We start from the raw sequence: 17,985 nt of genomic DNA, 5'->3' as shown, positions 1-17,985 counted from the left end.
TTATTACTGCTGGATGCATTTTGCCATCCATTCAGATTTTGAGAGATCATGTTGACCTGTTGAGTCAACACTTTGTTCTGAGCCAATATGGCATTCAGAGCATCAATTTCAAGAACTCCATTCCTCTGAGGCGTCCCATTATTCACGAAAGTCCTCTCAGAAGTGTACATGAATTGGTTATTTGCAACCATATCAATGAGTTCTTGAGCCTCTTCAGGCGTTTTCTTTAGGTGAATGGATCCACCTGCAGAATGGTCCAATGACATTTTCGAAAATTCAGATAGACCATAATAGAATATATCTAATATGGTCCATTCTGAAAATATGTCAGATGGACACCTTTTGGTCAATTGCTTGTATCTTTCCCAAGCTTCATAGAGGGATTCACCATCTTTTTGTTTGAAGGTCTGAACATCCACTCTAAGCTTGCTCAGCTTTTGAGGAGGAAAGAATTTATCCAAGAAGGCTGTGACCAGCTTATCCCAAGAGTCCAGGCTATCCTTAGGTTGTGAATCCAACCATATTCTAGCTTTGTCTCTTACAGCAAAAGGGAAAAGCATGAGTCTGTAGACTTCAGGATCAACTCTATTCGTCTTTACAGTCTCACAGATCTGCAAGAACTCAGTTAAAAAATGATAAGGATCTTCAGATGGAAGTCCATAGAACTTACAGTTTTGTTGCATTAAGGCAACTAGCTGAGGTTTCAGCTCAAAGTTGTTGGCTCCAATAGCAGGAATAGAGATGCTTCTTCCATCAAATTTGGATGTTGGCTTTGTGAAGTCACCAAGCATTCTCCTTGCATTATTATTATTTTCGGCTGCCATCTCCTTCTCTTGTTCAAAAATTTCTGAAAGGTTGTTTCTGGATTGTTGTAATTTAGTTTCTCTTAGTTTCCTTTTTAGAGTCCTTTCAGGTTCAGGATCAATTTCAACAAGAGTGCCTTTTTCCCTGTTCCTGCTCATATGAAAGAGAAAAAATAAGAAAAGAAGAGGAATCCTCTATGTCACAGTATAGAGATTCCTTTGTGTTAGTAGAAGAAGAAAGGGGAGAAGAATGAAGAAGAGTGGGTTCGGATATTTGGGTGAAGAGAGGTGAAGAGAAGTGTTAGTAAATAAATAATTAAAGAGAATAAGAAGAAGAGATAGAAAATTCGAAAATAATTTTTAAAAGGGGTTAGAAATTTTCGAAAATTAGAGATAGAAATAAGATTAAGTTTAAATTAAAACTAATTAATTAATTAAAAAGAATTTTGAAAAAGGGTGAGATATTTTCGAAAATTAGAGAGGGAAAAGTAGTTAGGTGGTTTTGAAAAAGATAAGAAACAAACACAAAGTCAAAGAGTTAGTTGAAAAAGATATTAAAATCAAATTTGGAAGGATAAGAAGATAAGAAGTTAGATAAGATATTTTGAAATCAAGTTTTGAAAAAGATAAAATTTTTGAAAAATATAAGATAAAAAGATAAGATATAAAAAATAAAAAAGATTTTTATTTTTAGATTTAAAATTACTTACTTCACTAACAAGAAACTACAAGATAAGATTCTAGAACTTAAAGATTGAACCTTTCTTAACAAGAAAGTAACAAACTTCAAATTTTTGAATCAATCACATTAATTGTTAGTAAATTTTCAAAAATATGATATAAAGATAAGAAAAATATTTTGAAAATATTTTGAAAAAGATTTTTGAAATTTTCGAAAAATAAAAAAAATGAAAAAGATATGATTTTTGAAAAAGATTTTGAAAAGATAAGATTTTTAAAATTGAAAATTTGACATGACTTGTAAGAAACAACTAGTTTTGAAAATTTTTGACTAAGTCAACTCAAATTTTCGAAAATTATGAGAAAAAAGGAAAAGATATATTTTTTATTTTTGAAATTTTTTAATTATGAGAGAGAAAAACACAAACATGGCCCAAAACATGAAAATTTTGGATCAAAACACTTAATGCATGCAAGAACACTATGAATGTCAAGATGAACACCAATAACACTTTGAAGATTATGATGAACATCAAGAACATGTTTTTGAAAAATTTTTTATGCAAAGAAAACATGCAAGACACCAAACTTAGAAATCTTTAATGCATGGACTCTAACAAACGAAAAATGCACATGGAAAACAACAAACAACACAAAACAAGAAATCATCAAGATCAAACAAGAGAATTTACCAAGAACATCTTGAAGATCATGAAGAACACTATGAATGCATGAAATTTTCGAAAAATGCAAGAAAAATTTTTTAAAGCATGCAATTGACACCAAACTTAAAAGTTGACTCAAGACTCAAACAAGAAGCACAAAATATTTTTTATTTTTATAATTTTATGATTTTTTTGGATTTTTATTAATTTTTTTTTCGAAAATAAAGTTTGGAAAAAACGAAAAAGAAAAATTTTGAAAAAGTTTTTGAAAAGAAAATTACCTAATCTGAGCAACAAGATGAACCGTCAGTTGTCCATACTCGAACAATCCCCGGCAACGGCGCCAAAAACTTGGTGGACGAAATTGTGATCCTCAGAGTTGGTCTCTTTGTATTTGTATGAAATCAAAAATACCCCTAAGAGATCATGGTGTGATGAATTGGGATCTCAATAATCCCTGGTGTGATCATAACTCCGTTTAACTTAACCAGCAAGTGTACTGGGTCATCCAAGTAATACCTTACGTGAGTAAGGGTCAATCCCACAGAGATTGTTGGTATGAAGCAAGCTATGGTCACCTTGTAAATCTCAGTTAGGCAGATTAAATTGGTTTTTGATGAGTTCGAAAATTAATAATAAACAGAAAATAAAATAGGATAGAAATACTTATGTAAATCAATAGTGGGAATTTCAGATAGGCGTGTGGAGATGCTAGAATCCTTTCGAATCTCTACTTTCTTATTACTTTCATCCAATCCTTCTTACTCCTTTCCATGGCAAGCTGTATGTAGGGCATCACCATCATCAATGGCTACTTTTAATCCTCCCGGGAAAATGGTCCTATGCGCTGTCACTGCACGGCTAATCGTCTGGAGGTATCACCCTTGTTGATAGCTACATCCCATCCTCTCAGTGAAAATGGTCCAAATGCTCTGTCACAGCACGGCTAATCATCTGTCGGTTCTCAATCAGGTTGGAGTAGAATCCCTTGATTCTTTTGCATTTGTCATCACGCCCAGCCTTCAGGAGTTTGAAGCTCGTCACAGTCATTCAATACCAGAATCCTACTCGGAATACCACAGACAAGGTTAGACTTTTCGGATCCCCATGAATGCCGCCATCTATCTAGCTTATACCACGAAGATTCTGTTGGGGAATCTAAGAGATATGCGCCCGGCCTAAGGTAGAACGAAAGTGGTTGTCAGTCACGTGCGTTCATAGGTGAGAATGATGATGAGTGTCACTGATCATCACATTCATCAAGTTGAAGTGCAACGTATATCTTGGAATAAGAATAAAAGAGAATTGAATAGAAAGTAATGGTAATTGTATTGAAACTTGAGGTACAGCAGAGCTCCACACCCTTAATCTATGGTGTGCAGAAACTCCACCGTTGAAAATACATAAGTGAAAGGTTCAGGCATGGCCGAATGGCCAGCCCCCCAAAACGTGATCAATGGCCCCCTAAGATGAAGAATAAAACAAAACTGAGACCAAAGATGAAACGTGGTCAAAAGACGTCTAATACAATAGTTAAATGTCCTATATATACTAGACTAGCTACTAGGGTTTACATGAGTAAGTAATTGATGCATAAATCCACTTCCGGGGCCCACTTGGTGTATGCTTGGGCTGAGCTTAATCTATCCACGTGCTGAGGCTTTTCTTGGAGTTGAACGCCGAGTTGTAGCGTGTTTCTGGCCTTCAACTCCTGGTTATGACGTGTTTCTGGCGTTTAACTCCAGATAGCAGCATGTACTTGGCGTTGAGCGCCACTTTACGTCGTCAATTCGCGAATAAAGTATGAACGATTATATATTTCTGGAAAGCTCTGGATGTCTACTTTCCAACGCCGTTGAGAGCGCGCCATTTAGAGTTTTGTAGCTCCAGAAAATCCATTTTGAGTGCAGGGAGGTCAGATTCCAACAGCATCAGCAGTCCTTTTGTCAGCCTTTTTCAGAGTTTTGCTCAAGTCCCTCAATTTCAGCTAGAAATTACCTGAAATTATAGAAAAACACACAAACTCATAGTAAAGTCCAAAAATGTGAATTTAACATAAAAACTAATGAAAACATCCCTAAAAGTAGCTTGAACTTACTAAAAACTACCTAAAAACAATGCCAAAAAGCGTATAAATTATCCGCTCATCACTAATCCTATTTCGTCATCTCCAACATCGGAAGAAGGTTTAATGTTATCTTCACAATGAGAGAAAGTCAAATAGGACTAGTTAACCCCAATCAATAAGTAATGTTAATGGAAACAAGACTAACTAATCACTCTAGATCACCGATCTAAATTGGGTATTAATGACTCAAGATTGCCTAATTACTCTTTCCAAGCCAAGAATGCTCAAAAACTACTCTAAAATCAAACTAAGCATTTTGTCAAACACTTGGAAGGCATAAAACAAAAACATGGTAAAATTGCAAGAAATATAAAATCTAACAACTACCAATCCAAGAAAATAACAATAACAACTCAATTAAACATCAATGACATGAAAACATAAAATTGCATTAAAGAAAATCCAAATCCAACAATAGTGCATGAACATGAAAAGAACATAAAAAGGAAATTAACAAGTAAAATTAAGAGAACAAGGATGTAGGAACAAGGAAAAGTAACGGAAACTAAATCAAAACAAGTAATTAAACTTAAATCTAAGAGAAAACTAAACTAAGAGCCCTAATTTCTAGAGAGAAGAGGGGACTTCTCTCTCTAGAACTAACCTAAAACATGTTTTCTACACTATCTAATTGCTCTCCCTTTCTCCCTCTTGAATTCTGCATCATATAGCTTCAGAAATGAGTTGGATTTGGGCCTGGATGGCTCAGAAATCGCCCCAACGTATTCACTTTAATGAGGTCATGTGACCAACGTCACGCGTGCACGTCACTTGGAAATTGTCCTCCTCACGCGTATGCGTCGATGACGCGGGAGCGTGGCCTTGAATACTCCAAATGCTCATTTCTTCATGAATTCTCCACTTTGTATGCTTTTCTCTTCACTTATTCCATCCAATCATTGCCTTATAAGCCTGAAATCACTAACAAACATATCAAAGCATCGAATGGGATTAAAGTGAATTAAATTTAGCTATCTCAAAGCCTAAAACGCATGTTTTCACTCATTAAGCACAAATTAGGGAGAATTACAGAACATGCTATTTCGTTGAATAAATGTGGGATAAGTTGATAAAATTCCCTAAATTTAACACAAGATAAACCACGAAATTGGGATTTATCAGTCGACCCTGGCATTTCTTTCCCTGGGAACGTGCTGGACCACTACTTCATCGAAATCCTCACAAAGCCGCTTTGCTTTCTCCAAATACTTTTGCAATAAAGGATCTCTTGTTTGGTAGGTTCCGTTCACTTGGGAGATCACGACCTGAGAATCACTATTGACCTCGAGCTTTGTTGTTCCGACCTCTTCGGCTAAAGTTAAGCCGCCTATCAGGGCCTCATTCTATGCTTGGTTGTTTGAGACCGAGAAGTCGAACTTGATGGACTACTTGTAAGTCATTCCTTCCGAGCTTTCCAAAATGATCCCAGCACCTCCGAACGCTTGGTTGCATGCTCCATCAACATGAAGTTTCCACCGTGTATTTGGGTCATCGGGAACGTCTACGGTCACTTCAACCTGGAAATCAACCATTGATTATGCCTTGATCACATGTCGAGGTTCGTACTAGATATCATACTGAGACAATTCTACTACCCATGTCACCATAAGTCCCGTCAGGTCGGGTTTCTGTAGGATCTGCTGGATGGCCTGATCGGTTCTCAAGGTGATAGGTGCCCTTGGAAATATTATCTCAACCTCCAAGAGGAGATTAGCAAAGCATAAGCTAATTTCTCCAACCTAATGTACCTTAGCTCCGTCCCTTGGAGTACTTTGCTTATGAAGTACATTGGCTGCTGGAGCTTATCTTCCTCCCAAACCTAGTGTACCTTAGCTGCGCTCTTTGGAGCACTTTGCTTATGAAGTACACCGGTTGCTGGAGCTTATCTTTCTCCAGAACCTAATGTACCTAAAGATGAATGTATTGCGAGTGTTCATGTTTTGAGTAACAAAATATATATCGTTTGCAATATAAACGAGATATATGCATAATTAATTTGTTTACACTGTAAATGTGATAAATAATGAAATCTAAAAATATAAATTATTTTCAAATTACCTATTTTGATAAATATGAAAATTAAAATATTTATTTAAAAAAAATCTATGTGAACGCTAGGCTCATTTTTTTCTATATTCTAAATAAACGTGTGATATTAATATTTTTATAATATTGTGTATTATACTGCTATGAGTCTGATCCATTTTTTTTAAAAAGAACAAAATGTAGATGACGTTTTGTCACTTAATAACAATTTTTAATTAAATAATAACAAAATGGCATTGACGTTTTGTGTTAAAAGAATTTTATAAAATTTTTATATATAAAACAGCAACAACATTTTGTATATTTTTTATTTTTGTTTAATTGATAAAAAAGAAAACGTCAGTGACGTTTTGTACAAAACGTCGACAAAACGTCGGCAGTGACCTTTTGTTGAAGACCATAATAACATAAATGAGAAAACGGCGGTCACATTTTTCGGTGGCCATCAAAATTTCCGGTAACGACGTCAAACACAGTTTTTGGACATTTTGGTGAATTACATCAATTTGAGCCCAATATTAAAAATAAAAAACCTGATATTTATTTTTTAAAAAATCCGATGCTAACGTAAAGAGCAACGGGAATAGCAGGAAAAAACTAGTACACCTGATTGCTCGAAAGTCAAAACCTCTTGGCCAGAGTTACAGTTCACACAATTAATTGCAGAGCTGCAATGGCAAAACTGAAGATCGGAGGGACGTGGGCGGGGGTTCTGGAAGACGTGGACTTGGACAGTTGGACCGTACCAAAGCTGCGGGAAGAGGTGGCCAGGCGCTCCAACTGCTCCCCTGACTCCATCAGTCTCATATGCGCCGGCAAAATCCTAAAGGACGATGACGCCACCGGCGGACACGGAGGAAATGGAAACTTGGCTCAGGTGGGCGTTAAGAACAATTCCAAGATCCTCGCCTCTCGTGTCTCACCTCAGGAAGGCAATTTGCTCAGGCAGGAGATCATGGCCGAAGAAGAACGCTCTCGCAGGCTTTCCCGGCTCAGGTACCTCGCAATCGTGTCTTCTTGATTTTCATTGTTTGTTAGGTTTAGAAGCTGTGCAAATTATTTGATTTTCTTGATTGAAGTCGTTAGACTCCTAGGAACTGTGCACCCTTCTGTATAAGCTAAGAATTTTTCTAATTAGATAGTCTACGAGAATTTTTATAATTCGCGATTATGAGGGATTTTCAACTAGGTTGATGACTAGTGAAGACCAGATTAGGTTTCAACCTGAAGGGGAAATCTCTATCTTGTGGGTGTAAAAGCGTTTGACACCCATTGTTATTTACTTATTGGTACTACTTGAGCCCAGCGGATTGGGTGGCTTTAGGTCGGAGGTTTCTTCGGTGATGTGTACATGGCTTCTGACAAAGGAGGCACATGAAGGGGACAAAGCCAAAATTGACAGGGTTAAGCGAAGGTTGTGCTGAAAATGTTGTTTAAATTAAGGTTAGAGGAAGACTAATAATTTAAATGTTTAGGTCATACCCCGTGGAACAGCCTTTAGTTTTGTCACTCTTAGTAAAGGGTTCGCCAGGATTCATGAATCCTTCAACAAACCCAGAGAAATTTTGCGCACCTATCGCCAGTAGAGAACTACAGAAGTCATATCTGGAGTAAACATCAGTGGAGAGTGGGGGCACAATTGCTCTAGCCCAAGAGAACCCCGTTGTTTGGAACCTCCCTGTTTACAAAATCCCTCTTCACTTTCCAGGAAATCTCACTTAGGAAACTCTTGGTCTTTCCGCCTCATAATATGTTATATGTAAATATGTAATTCCAATTAGATATTATATCATGTAACTTTAACCATATAGTCTGCGGAAGAGAGGTTTTGTTCAAAAATTATATCTATAATGCAAGATTATTAAATGGTTGCTAATTAAGAAATTTGGATTGAGAGGCCTTGATAAACTTTATGAACAACGCTTCATTTCTAATGTTATTACCTCAGTCATTCTTTTGCACATAGTGCAGAGAAATGTATAAGACAGTCTAATTATGTCTCATATCTGTTTTAATTAAAAACAAGAAAAAAAGAAAAAGTTAAAAAGAAGGAAAAACTTGAACTCTTGTTACTTGAGTTTTTGTACCATGAGAATCTTTGACAGTTGCTGTCTTTGTATTTGATTAATGAGGGTTAAATTTTCAAATAATTTGTATTCAGGGATGTTTCATGGTGCTTGGTTTTGGGAATAATCACGGAACAAAGTTCTAAGTATTAGGAGGAAGGTAACTTACGTTGTCTGTATAAGAAATTAAGAATAGTATTGCGGTTGGGTCGATCCAATTGCTCTATTTCAGGATAAAGATAAGCTTCTAATTGCTGGATATGTTCTAAGACTGGACTTTGACCTTCATCCTAGCTGAGCTCAAAGAAAGGGTTAAAATAATTTATTTAAAAAGAAAAGAAATCATTGATGATATATTAGAGAAGACATTTCTGCTTCACAATAGATAAACCGTTGCAACCTTCTTTCTTTTTTAATTTTAATCTAATGCAATGTATTGCTGGGATGTTTTCAATTTGATCCATGAGGCCTAATGATTCACGAACAATGGGAAGCTTATGTTCTCCAGCACCCCTTTCCCAGTCTAGGCATTTTGTTGAGAAAATCCAAAGACTTAAATTTATTTGTTTATCATATTGGTTACTTGTTTGCATCAGTATTCTATCTGAAGCTCTTTTGTCTTTGATGCAAACAGGGCAGCTGCAACTGCATTAGCGGAAAGACATGCAGATGGTTCACTACCTGTTGAAGATTTCAACATAGAAGTTGAGGATCAAAGTGGCAAGAAAGTACGTCTAGGTTCTGAGACTGATCAAAGGTATTTACCCTTTTATATTGTCATTCTTTATGGATGGAATTGTTTGAATATTAGGGTTTTAATGCCTATATTTTGTTTCCGCTGTTGAAGTGAGTCTCAAACTGTCATTTGGCAGGGCAGTAATGATGGGATTGATGCTTCATGCAAAGGGAAAACGTCTTATTAAACAGGGAAATTACAAAGATGCACTAGAAGTGCTTAGCATGGGAGAGGTCAGTTCCTGATGATATTCCTCTATTTCAGCAAGAGCTGTATATTGTTGCAAATATGGTTTTAAATAGACACAGTTCTGAAGCTGAATAATGCTAGTAGTGTGCTTGATCACCATTGTTTGATTGTTTCATTTTCTGTCCCCCCCCCCCCCCCCCCCCCCCCCCCCAAAAAAAATACAGTAAATTCCAAAGTTCAATTCTTATTTTCTTTTGCAGGAGTCATTCTCACTTTGTGATCCAAAAGTTATTGAGGTGAGTGATCAAATTTATATTTCCACATTTGGGAATATGAATGTATTCAGTTATCAGTTATTAATTTGAGCCAAGTGATGCTATATTTTGATTTTATATTGTTATAGTCATTTTACTTCATGACACCCTTTGGGTGCGACCCTTCTCCCGACCCTGTGTTAATGCGGGACGCTTGTGCACCAGGCTGCCTTTTTTTTAATAGTCATTTTACTTCGTTGTTTAGTTGTGATTCCTTTTTGTTTTTGGTTTTTCCCAAACTAATTGACATTGGAGTAGCCTTTTCCCACTTAAAGAGTTTGTTGAAAACATTTATTTTACAATGAGGCTTTCAATCAAGTAGGATAACATCGAATAGGTAGAGTTGCTTTTGATTTGGAGCAAAGCAATTTTAACTCACCTAAAACATTCCCCATCTAACTTCCATTTCATATGGAGTGCGTGCTCTGTTCTTTTCTTTTAATATATTTTCCCCTATGTGCTTTAATACCTAATTTGAAATTATTTCTGTTTTTGTCCACTCAGCTTATTGACAATGTTCCAATTCTGCAAATAGACATGGTGTGGTGCTACTTTATGATACGAGACATCAGATGGCTCTCAGATGCAGGAAAGCGTCTTGAAATGGCTAGGGTGGGAATTGAACGTGCTCATGGGAAGGATTCTTTCCGCCTCAGACTATTACAAGGAGGGCGCTATCCAGAATTAGCATTGTGAGTTGTCTGTGTATATTGTTCAACTAATATTTAGTAGAATTTCCCAAATAATTTCTAATCCTCAACTTCAAGTAGATTATTTTGGTGCCTAATTTTGTAAACTTGTAAGGAGATTTACTTATTTAACTCTACATAGACATTTGAGACTGGACCTGCTTGAAGGGGTGGTCACATATCATAGTGGCCAGTTGGACAAATCAAGAAAAGCATTAGATTCTGCAAAAGCAAAATTTAACCAGGTTTGTCCAACTGCTATAGCATTTTGACATAAATTATGATATGGAAAAAAATTCAACATTTTTACTCATATTTACTTATTTTCTTTCGTATTCTTGATTGATCACCATGCTGGTTGGTTGCTAATGCATGTGGCATGAAATAATAAAGATCAGCTGAGCTCAAGCTTCTGTAGGATAAAGAATTCTGCTTCTAAATTTAAACTTTCTGGGTACCAGATAATATTGATCATAATTCTCTTTTATACTTTTGAAAATGATTAAATATAGCCCTTTCTATTTTCTTGTCCATACCTTCTTGCCACTCTTTTTTCCCTTTTAAATTAGCGGAAAATGAACAAATAGTCTAGCTAAATAGATTGCTAGTTTTTTTCCTTTATTCTCCCCTTGTAAACAATGTTCTGTTTTATTCCAGCTGCAAGTCCCAGATGAAGCCTTATCATTTCTTATGAGCATGGGCTATAAAGAACGTGATGCAAAGAGAGCATTGCGAATGAACAATCAAGATGTGGGAAGTGCCATTGATTTCCTTGCTGAGGAGACAACGAAGAAATTGCAGAAACAGGAGGAAGATATCCGGAGAAGAACTGAAATTAGGTAGGTGTCACTTAATGTTTATTGATTGCTATATTAGTGGTATTTATATGTTTGTTAATATTTTTCTCTGCCAGGGAGCAAAAGCGGTATGGGATGACACCGTTGAAGAAAGCTGTTGATCTAGAGAGATTGAAGGAATTGGTCTCTATTGGGTGAGCTTTATTTATTGATTTTGGTTTTCTATTGTTGGCAGTGTTATTTGGTAAACTGTGACTGGTAAGTTACATCTCTGTAATTTACGCTAAAAAAGTTGGCAGGTAATGCAAGAATTTATCCGCAGATGCTATGTACCCTTTGATAATTTTGTTCTGAACAAGTATTTTAAGGTTTGGATATGACTGAATATCGACAGGGCGTAAAATCAACTAGATTCACTCTGTACCAGTGATAAGTGGGGAGTGATGTGCTTACCAATGGTTAGGGGATTGCATAAAATACAACGTAAAAGGATTAGGTGCCTCCTCTAGTTGCTTAATTTAAAGTCATTGTGGTTGTATAGGGAGCATATCCCAATGATTTAGCAATGATTATAGGAGGAAAATGTATAGAGAAAAATGAAATAAAAGAAAGGGGGACTGCAGCAGTGAATAACATGAATTGAATCTTAGCGGGACAGATCTGACTTACCCTTATAGGAGGACTGTTAAGGACTTGGATATTATGGGGTGCTCAAAGTCCGACATCGGGTAGTATGGGATGCTTGATGTTTTATATAAGGAAAGTGGTTCTTCCCCCTTATCAGCTAGCTTTTAAGCTGTGGTTTCCCACTTTCCTTAGATACTTAACAATGGCATCATAGCATGGTTGTTGGTGCCATGAATACAGATAACCGGTAGCAAAGTGGCTACCGTTGAGTCAGTGTCGATACTGATAACCGGACGTTGGCTTTGGCTTTCAGGGGCAGTGTATTGTCAGGACTTGGGTAGTATGGGGTGCTCAAAGTCCCACATCAGGTAGTATGGGATGCTGGATGTTGTCTATAAGGAGAGTAGTTCCTCCCCTTTATTAGCTAGCTTTTAAGTTGTGGTTTTCCACTTTCTTTAAATACTTAACAAGGACACTTAGTCATAATTCAGTTATTTCAGTTATAGGAAAGGATTGGGATCTGGGCAGCAGAGAGCATACACTGTGCTCTAGCTTGTTACCTAATTCAAGCTATATCTCTGTCATTTTTTTCTTTTTTTCCCTGAATTGGTGAGTTTTTAATCATGTTTTTCAGAGTATTAATTCAAGGAAATTCCTTTATTTCTGTTGGCTGTTGTGTTGTTTCTGTTTACTTTAATAAGAGTTCATTTCTGATCTTCATGTAGAAATATAAAGATTTTATCCAAGTGTTCCGTGATTGGAGACGATGTCTGTCTTCCAATATAGATTCTATTTGCGGTATATAAAGCTTATGGAAGAGGTTGCCATTGATAAGCTATTAATGTCATGTTGGCTTGAGGATCTGAGTTATGAGATCCTAGCCCACAATAGTTACACACAATTTATTCATGGGGCGGCATCTGTTGTTATCAACTATCTAAATAATCTTAGACTATTACTATAAAAATGCTTGGTTAAAGAAAACTCTTATAATGTACTAGTTAAATTTAAGTTGTTGCTTCTAAATCTGACAGGTTTGACAAGGAGCTCGCTGCTGAAGCCCTTCGAAGAAATGAAAATGACACTCAGAAGGCATTGGATGATTTGACAAATCCAGAAACTAATTCCGCTTTGCAGGTTATTATTAGTATTATTTTTTGACCATTTTCTGCATAACCTGGAGCCAATATTTCTGCTGACTCTCCCCAACATGAAGGTTCATATTGAGTCGAGGAAAAGGAAGAGACAGAAACAAGCAACGGAAACTCAAATTGAAAAAGTTGTACACATGGGTTTTGAAAGATCAAGAGGTACAGAAGTTAAGTTTAGATATAACAAACAACGATATGCTCAGGTTAAACCTGGTTATGCTGGATTCTGATACTGTTTCGTGTTTGCAGTGGTTGCTGCCTTCGAGGTCGGTGGCACTTTAGAAGAAGTAATCCAAAGACTGACGGCACTGCCTGAGGCTGACCATACGGCTGAAGCAATTCAAACTGCTGCTCCTGATGGCAGTGCAAGTTCATCTGCGCCTTTACCACATAACGTTTCTGAAATGCTAGAGCAAATTAATGATGTGGAAGATCCGTCGGATCTCAGCAAAGCAGAAGAGCGAGATGTGGAGATGGAAGACGAGCTATCTGCAGTTATAGTGAAGACTGATGCACTGGCTGACTATGACATTGAAGTGAACATAGAAGGGGAAGCCATAACCGAGTACTTGGCTCTGATAGAGGCTGCAGGCAGCTCTGGGAAAATGGCTCTTTCCCGGTAAAATAAGTGAAAATGAAAGATAATAAATACTCAAATTCGTCCACAAGGAATTTCAAATCAGAGATTCTGCTCCTTAACAATTTATCTTTTTCTTTAGAAAGAAGTCCTCGACAATTACTCCCGTCAGACAAATTAGTATTTCCGCTGTTCTGAATGGACTAATTTGTCTTATAATAATTTTTTAAAGATCTAATTGTCTTATAAGAAAATTTTCAGTAACTTATTTATCAAGAACATATATTAAAAAATCAATTGAAAGCGACCAAGTGATCAATTTGTCTATCGAAAGTAATTCTTGAGGACTTCTAATGAATAAAAACTTGTTGGGGACTAAAATATTCAATTTGAAATTTGTTGGAGGGATTAATTTGAGTGTTTACTCAAAATAATAGTTTATGTAAATAGCAGGATGATGTAGTTTAGTATTGAATATTTGTCATGGGCGTTATTGTGTGCATGTGTGCAAAGTAGGATGAATACATATCTGCTCATTCACCGAATACTTCCTATAGTACTAATTTGGAAATTCCATATATCATTATTTTCTTAATTTTCTTTTGTATTTACCATTCCATAGAGATATGTCTTAAAACTTGTTCGCTATTTCACCAATTACCAATAATATGTTTATTCTGCTGAACATTTAGGCGATGACTAGTTAATCAGGTATAACGAGTTGCCGATAATATGTTTGAGGAGTAAATGGTTAAATTAGTTACTAAAAGATTATTCATTTTTTAAATTAATTTTTGAAAGATTTTTTTAGTCAAATTTATTCTTTACAGATTTTAAATTAGTTATGTTTGTCCTTTTGTCATTTTATTTGTTAATAGTGTCAAAATTTGCTAATTTAATATGTTAAGTGACACTCTAATATACACTTAAAAGTCTTAATTGACTATTAACATAATTAGTTTATGAAATTAGATCAAATTAATTTCAAATTAAGAGATTCTAATGCCTCAAGTTTTTTCTTCAATTAGGTTTTGATTTGATCTAATTTCATAAACTAATTATGTTAATAGTCAATTAAGACTCTTAAATGTATGTTGAGGTGTCACTTAATCTGATACATTAGCAAATTTTAACACCATCAACAAAAATAAGTGACGAAAGGACTAACATGACTAATTTAAAATATTTAAAGGATGAATTTGATTAAAAAAATTTTATGAAACCAATTTAGAAAATGAATAATCTTTCATAGACTAATTTGACTATTTACCTATGCTTGAGACTTCGTGGCACCTGTCCCTGTTGACATCTCTTGTTCTTGACACGAGATGAGAAATATATTTAGGAGAATAATCGCGTCTTCTTTTCTCCTATCCTAATTGTTCTTAAATTGTGGTAGGCTGGTAGCATTATATTTTTTACGATTTGGTATTAATCAAGATGTGCTATTAAGATAAGTAATCATTTGGCTATTGTTATCTGTCTAGTATTTAACTCCCCAAATTTCTTTCTCTCCCAAATTAAACCAAACTAAGTTCTTATTCTTGTGTACTCTTGTGTACTCTCAGAGACAATAATAATAGCTGTCATTGATGCCGACAATATTGAAGAAACCATATTTGTTATATTTTCTATTTATGTTATCTTCTTCGAATTTTAATTTTTCTCTCTGTATTCTATATTTATTCTCTTTTTTTATGTGGGTGTTTATGGAGAATTTGACTCAAAATTCGCAATGGGATAAAGCGAATTTTATATAAAACTACGAAGATAAAATTTGCCGGAGGGTCGTCCAAAATGCCAACAAAAAAACGTATTCTAAAATTTAAGGTTCGAATAATTTTTTCGATAAACAATTTTTTTATTATATAATAAAAAAAATCCCAACAAAAAAGTTTTTCCAATGTGCATGCATGGATCATCTTGTGGATAGCACCCATGAAATGGTTTTCCTTCCACGAAAAATGACTTTATTCTCCACTGCATCCATGAAATAGCTATTTTTGTAAAATCTGCAAAATTAGTAGATAATTAATTTATAAATTAATTATTATTTAAAAAACTTAGAAATATGAATTTGATAGTTTAATAAGATAGAGCTAATTAAAATAAGATTTTTGACATTAACTTTAAAGAATTTAGTCTAAAATTAGATCGAACAGACTAAATCGAACAAACTGAACCTGTATTAAGCCCATGGCCCAACCCAACACCACATTAATATGTGGCTTCAGCTACTCTTTCCCCAAAACAAATGGGATTGGGGGAAGAAGGGGAAAAAATAGCAAACTCTTGGCTTAACTTCAATCCCTTATAACTTTTGATCCGGAGTTCCGATCGTCACACCGTTTGTGATCACGCATTTACCGCGTCGAGTACTACAAAACCCACCGAACAATTTTGCTGCTAAGTCACTTTTTCTCATCCAACTTCTCATCCCTTAATTTCGGAATTTATTTAATGTTGAGAAATTGTGTAATTTCGGTGTTTAGCACCGAATTAGCTTCATGGACTTGCTGGGTCTTGTCCCAATTTTCCGTTGGTAATATGAAAAATCTTTAAAATCTTGTGAAATTGTGTATATAGCAAACTTTATATTGATTTAGTGGTGTTTATATGATATTAGATTAAATTATATGTATTCGTGACAAATTTGTGGAGTTGAAAGCTTGAGTTTTGGACTTGGTAGCTGAATTTTCTGTTTAGAGTGGTTTGGAGCCATGGGTTTTGTGGAACGGTGGTCAATTGTGACGTTCCGAGCTAGGAAGAAATCGGCCAAGGTATGGTTTTGGTTTCTTGTATATAATATATAATGTGTCGTGAAAACTTAGGCTAGACGACCAAAGATAAGTTGAATTGTATGTTTGATGCATGATTAGTGGTTATAGCTAATGCCATGTGTGTTGAGTTGGATGTGGATAAATAGATGTGTTGGTTAATGATATGAAAGTGGTAAATAGTTGATGAGATGTTGTATTGAATGAATAATGATGTTAATTAATGAACAAGTATGAGATTTATGTTGATTGCAAGTTCTTGAGGTTGGATTTGATATATGTGAATAAAAATGGGTAACATAATGAATGAGGAGGGTTGAGATTGGATTTAGTTTATTTGGGGTTAGTTTGGAAACTTGGAGTATTGGTTTGAGTTGAAAAATATGGTGAAAATTGAGGTTGGTATTTTAAATAAAAAACTTGATTTTAACGAAGTTTGGTGGTCCATAACTGGAGCTTTAAAATTAGGATTAGAAGGAAATTGGATTCAAATTAAAGATAGTTTCATAAACTTTAAAACTGTACAAATTTTGTCGAAAACAAAATTTTGTAGAGGAAGTTATAGACGTCGGAAGTTGATAACGTGAAATATAAAATCTGCATTTTAACAGTTTTTAAGAAAAAAAGGAGGTGGCGCGTACTCGGGCTTATGGCTGCGTACGCGGCCATTCACTTCTGCTTGGTGCCCTCGCGTACGCAGGCAGGTGCCGCGTACGCGGCATGTGCCAAAAGGGACACTAGCGTACTGGGAATACAGCTGCGTAGCAGAGCCCTATTTTTCAGCAAGCTCAATTTTTGTGTTTTAAACATGATTTTAAACTTCTAAACCTCTATTTTTACTTCTTTAGCCCCTAAACCTTAGTGGTATGCCTAGTGATAAGGTGAAACTAGGGAGGGATGATAACTTGGGGGTGAAGTAAGCTTGGAAAATGACGAATTAAGAATGAAAAGTGTGAAGATGTAACTGAATTGAGGGATGAATGTTGAGGCTGACAATAACTGGGTATGGTCTGAATGGTCGAGATGGCAAGGTTTGGGTGCGTACCCGCTTGCATGTTAACTTGAAAATGTATTCGGATGGCAAGTTGAGGACGGATGATTCCCTATCTTGTCGTGATGGGGATGTGGGGAAGGTGGAATGGCACTCTCCTTTGTATTGTCTCCCCATATTCTTCTCTGGTTGCAAGGTGAAAAGGCACACTCCTTCGATGTAGAAAGGTACTTTCTTTCGTGAAACCTTCATGAAAATGTGGAAAGGCACTCTTTTTTGTTAAAGTTCCTCTTGGGGATGTGCAACTTAGAGACAAATGTTTGGGTTAGCTACCAGATGTGTCGGGTTCTGGTAAAGTAACCAACACATGAGCTCATGACCAGAGGATAGACATTCATCATATGCATATGTATGTTTTGTTTGTATGTGAATTAATTGGGCTTTCCTATGTGATTATTATGCTTACTTGCTATATTCGCTACTTGTTGTATCTGTAATTAACTTGTGTCTGCTTTTTCTGCTTTGTTTGTCTATGTGGTTCTACTGGTGTCTTGGATGATGGTGGAGGAAGCGGATAGTTGAAGGTTTTAGTTGGAATTTGGTTAAGTTTAGGAACCTTAGAAAACCATCCCTATTTATGGTTTCTGTTCTAATTCTTTAAGTCTTATAATCTAAGTGTCGATGTTCTAGGATTGCCTCTGGCTTTTCCGGGACCTTATATCTTATTTATGTGACACTGTTACCATGC

At 35.8% G+C, this 17,985-nt stretch overlaps 1 protein-coding gene and 1 non-coding gene across 2 annotated transcripts; both read left to right on the top strand.

The window, feature by feature from the left end:
• Positions 1-324: 324 nt before the first annotated feature.
• Positions 325-428, top strand: LOC130971141 (small nucleolar RNA R71). Its single transcript, XR_009082375.1, has one exon. It is a non-coding gene; the product is annotated as a small nucleolar RNA R71 (small nucleolar RNA).
• Positions 429-6,894: 6,466 nt separating this feature from the next.
• On the top strand, positions 6,895-14,064 carry LOC130969066 (uncharacterized). The gene is made up of 11 exons (XM_057894642.1): positions 6,895-7,319; positions 9,024-9,146; positions 9,262-9,358; positions 9,575-9,610; positions 10,133-10,320; positions 10,460-10,562; positions 10,975-11,156; positions 11,231-11,308; positions 12,776-12,878; positions 12,958-13,051; positions 13,142-14,064. Exons 1-11 carry the CDS (start codon positions 6,997-6,999, stop codon positions 13,513-13,515), a joined length of 1,701 nt encoding a protein of 566 aa, XP_057750625.1. The 5' UTR covers positions 6,895-6,996; the 3' UTR covers positions 13,516-14,064.
• Positions 14,065-17,985: the final 3,921 nt, after the last annotated feature.

Source organism: Arachis stenosperma, chromosome 3, assembly GCF_014773155.1.
Source record: "Arachis stenosperma cultivar V10309 chromosome 3, arast.V10309.gnm1.PFL2, whole genome shotgun sequence".
NCBI lineage: Eukaryota > Viridiplantae > Streptophyta > Magnoliopsida > Fabales > Fabaceae > Arachis > Arachis stenosperma.
Note: the sequence above shows the minus strand (reverse complement) of the source record. Positions and strands in the feature narration are given on the sequence as shown.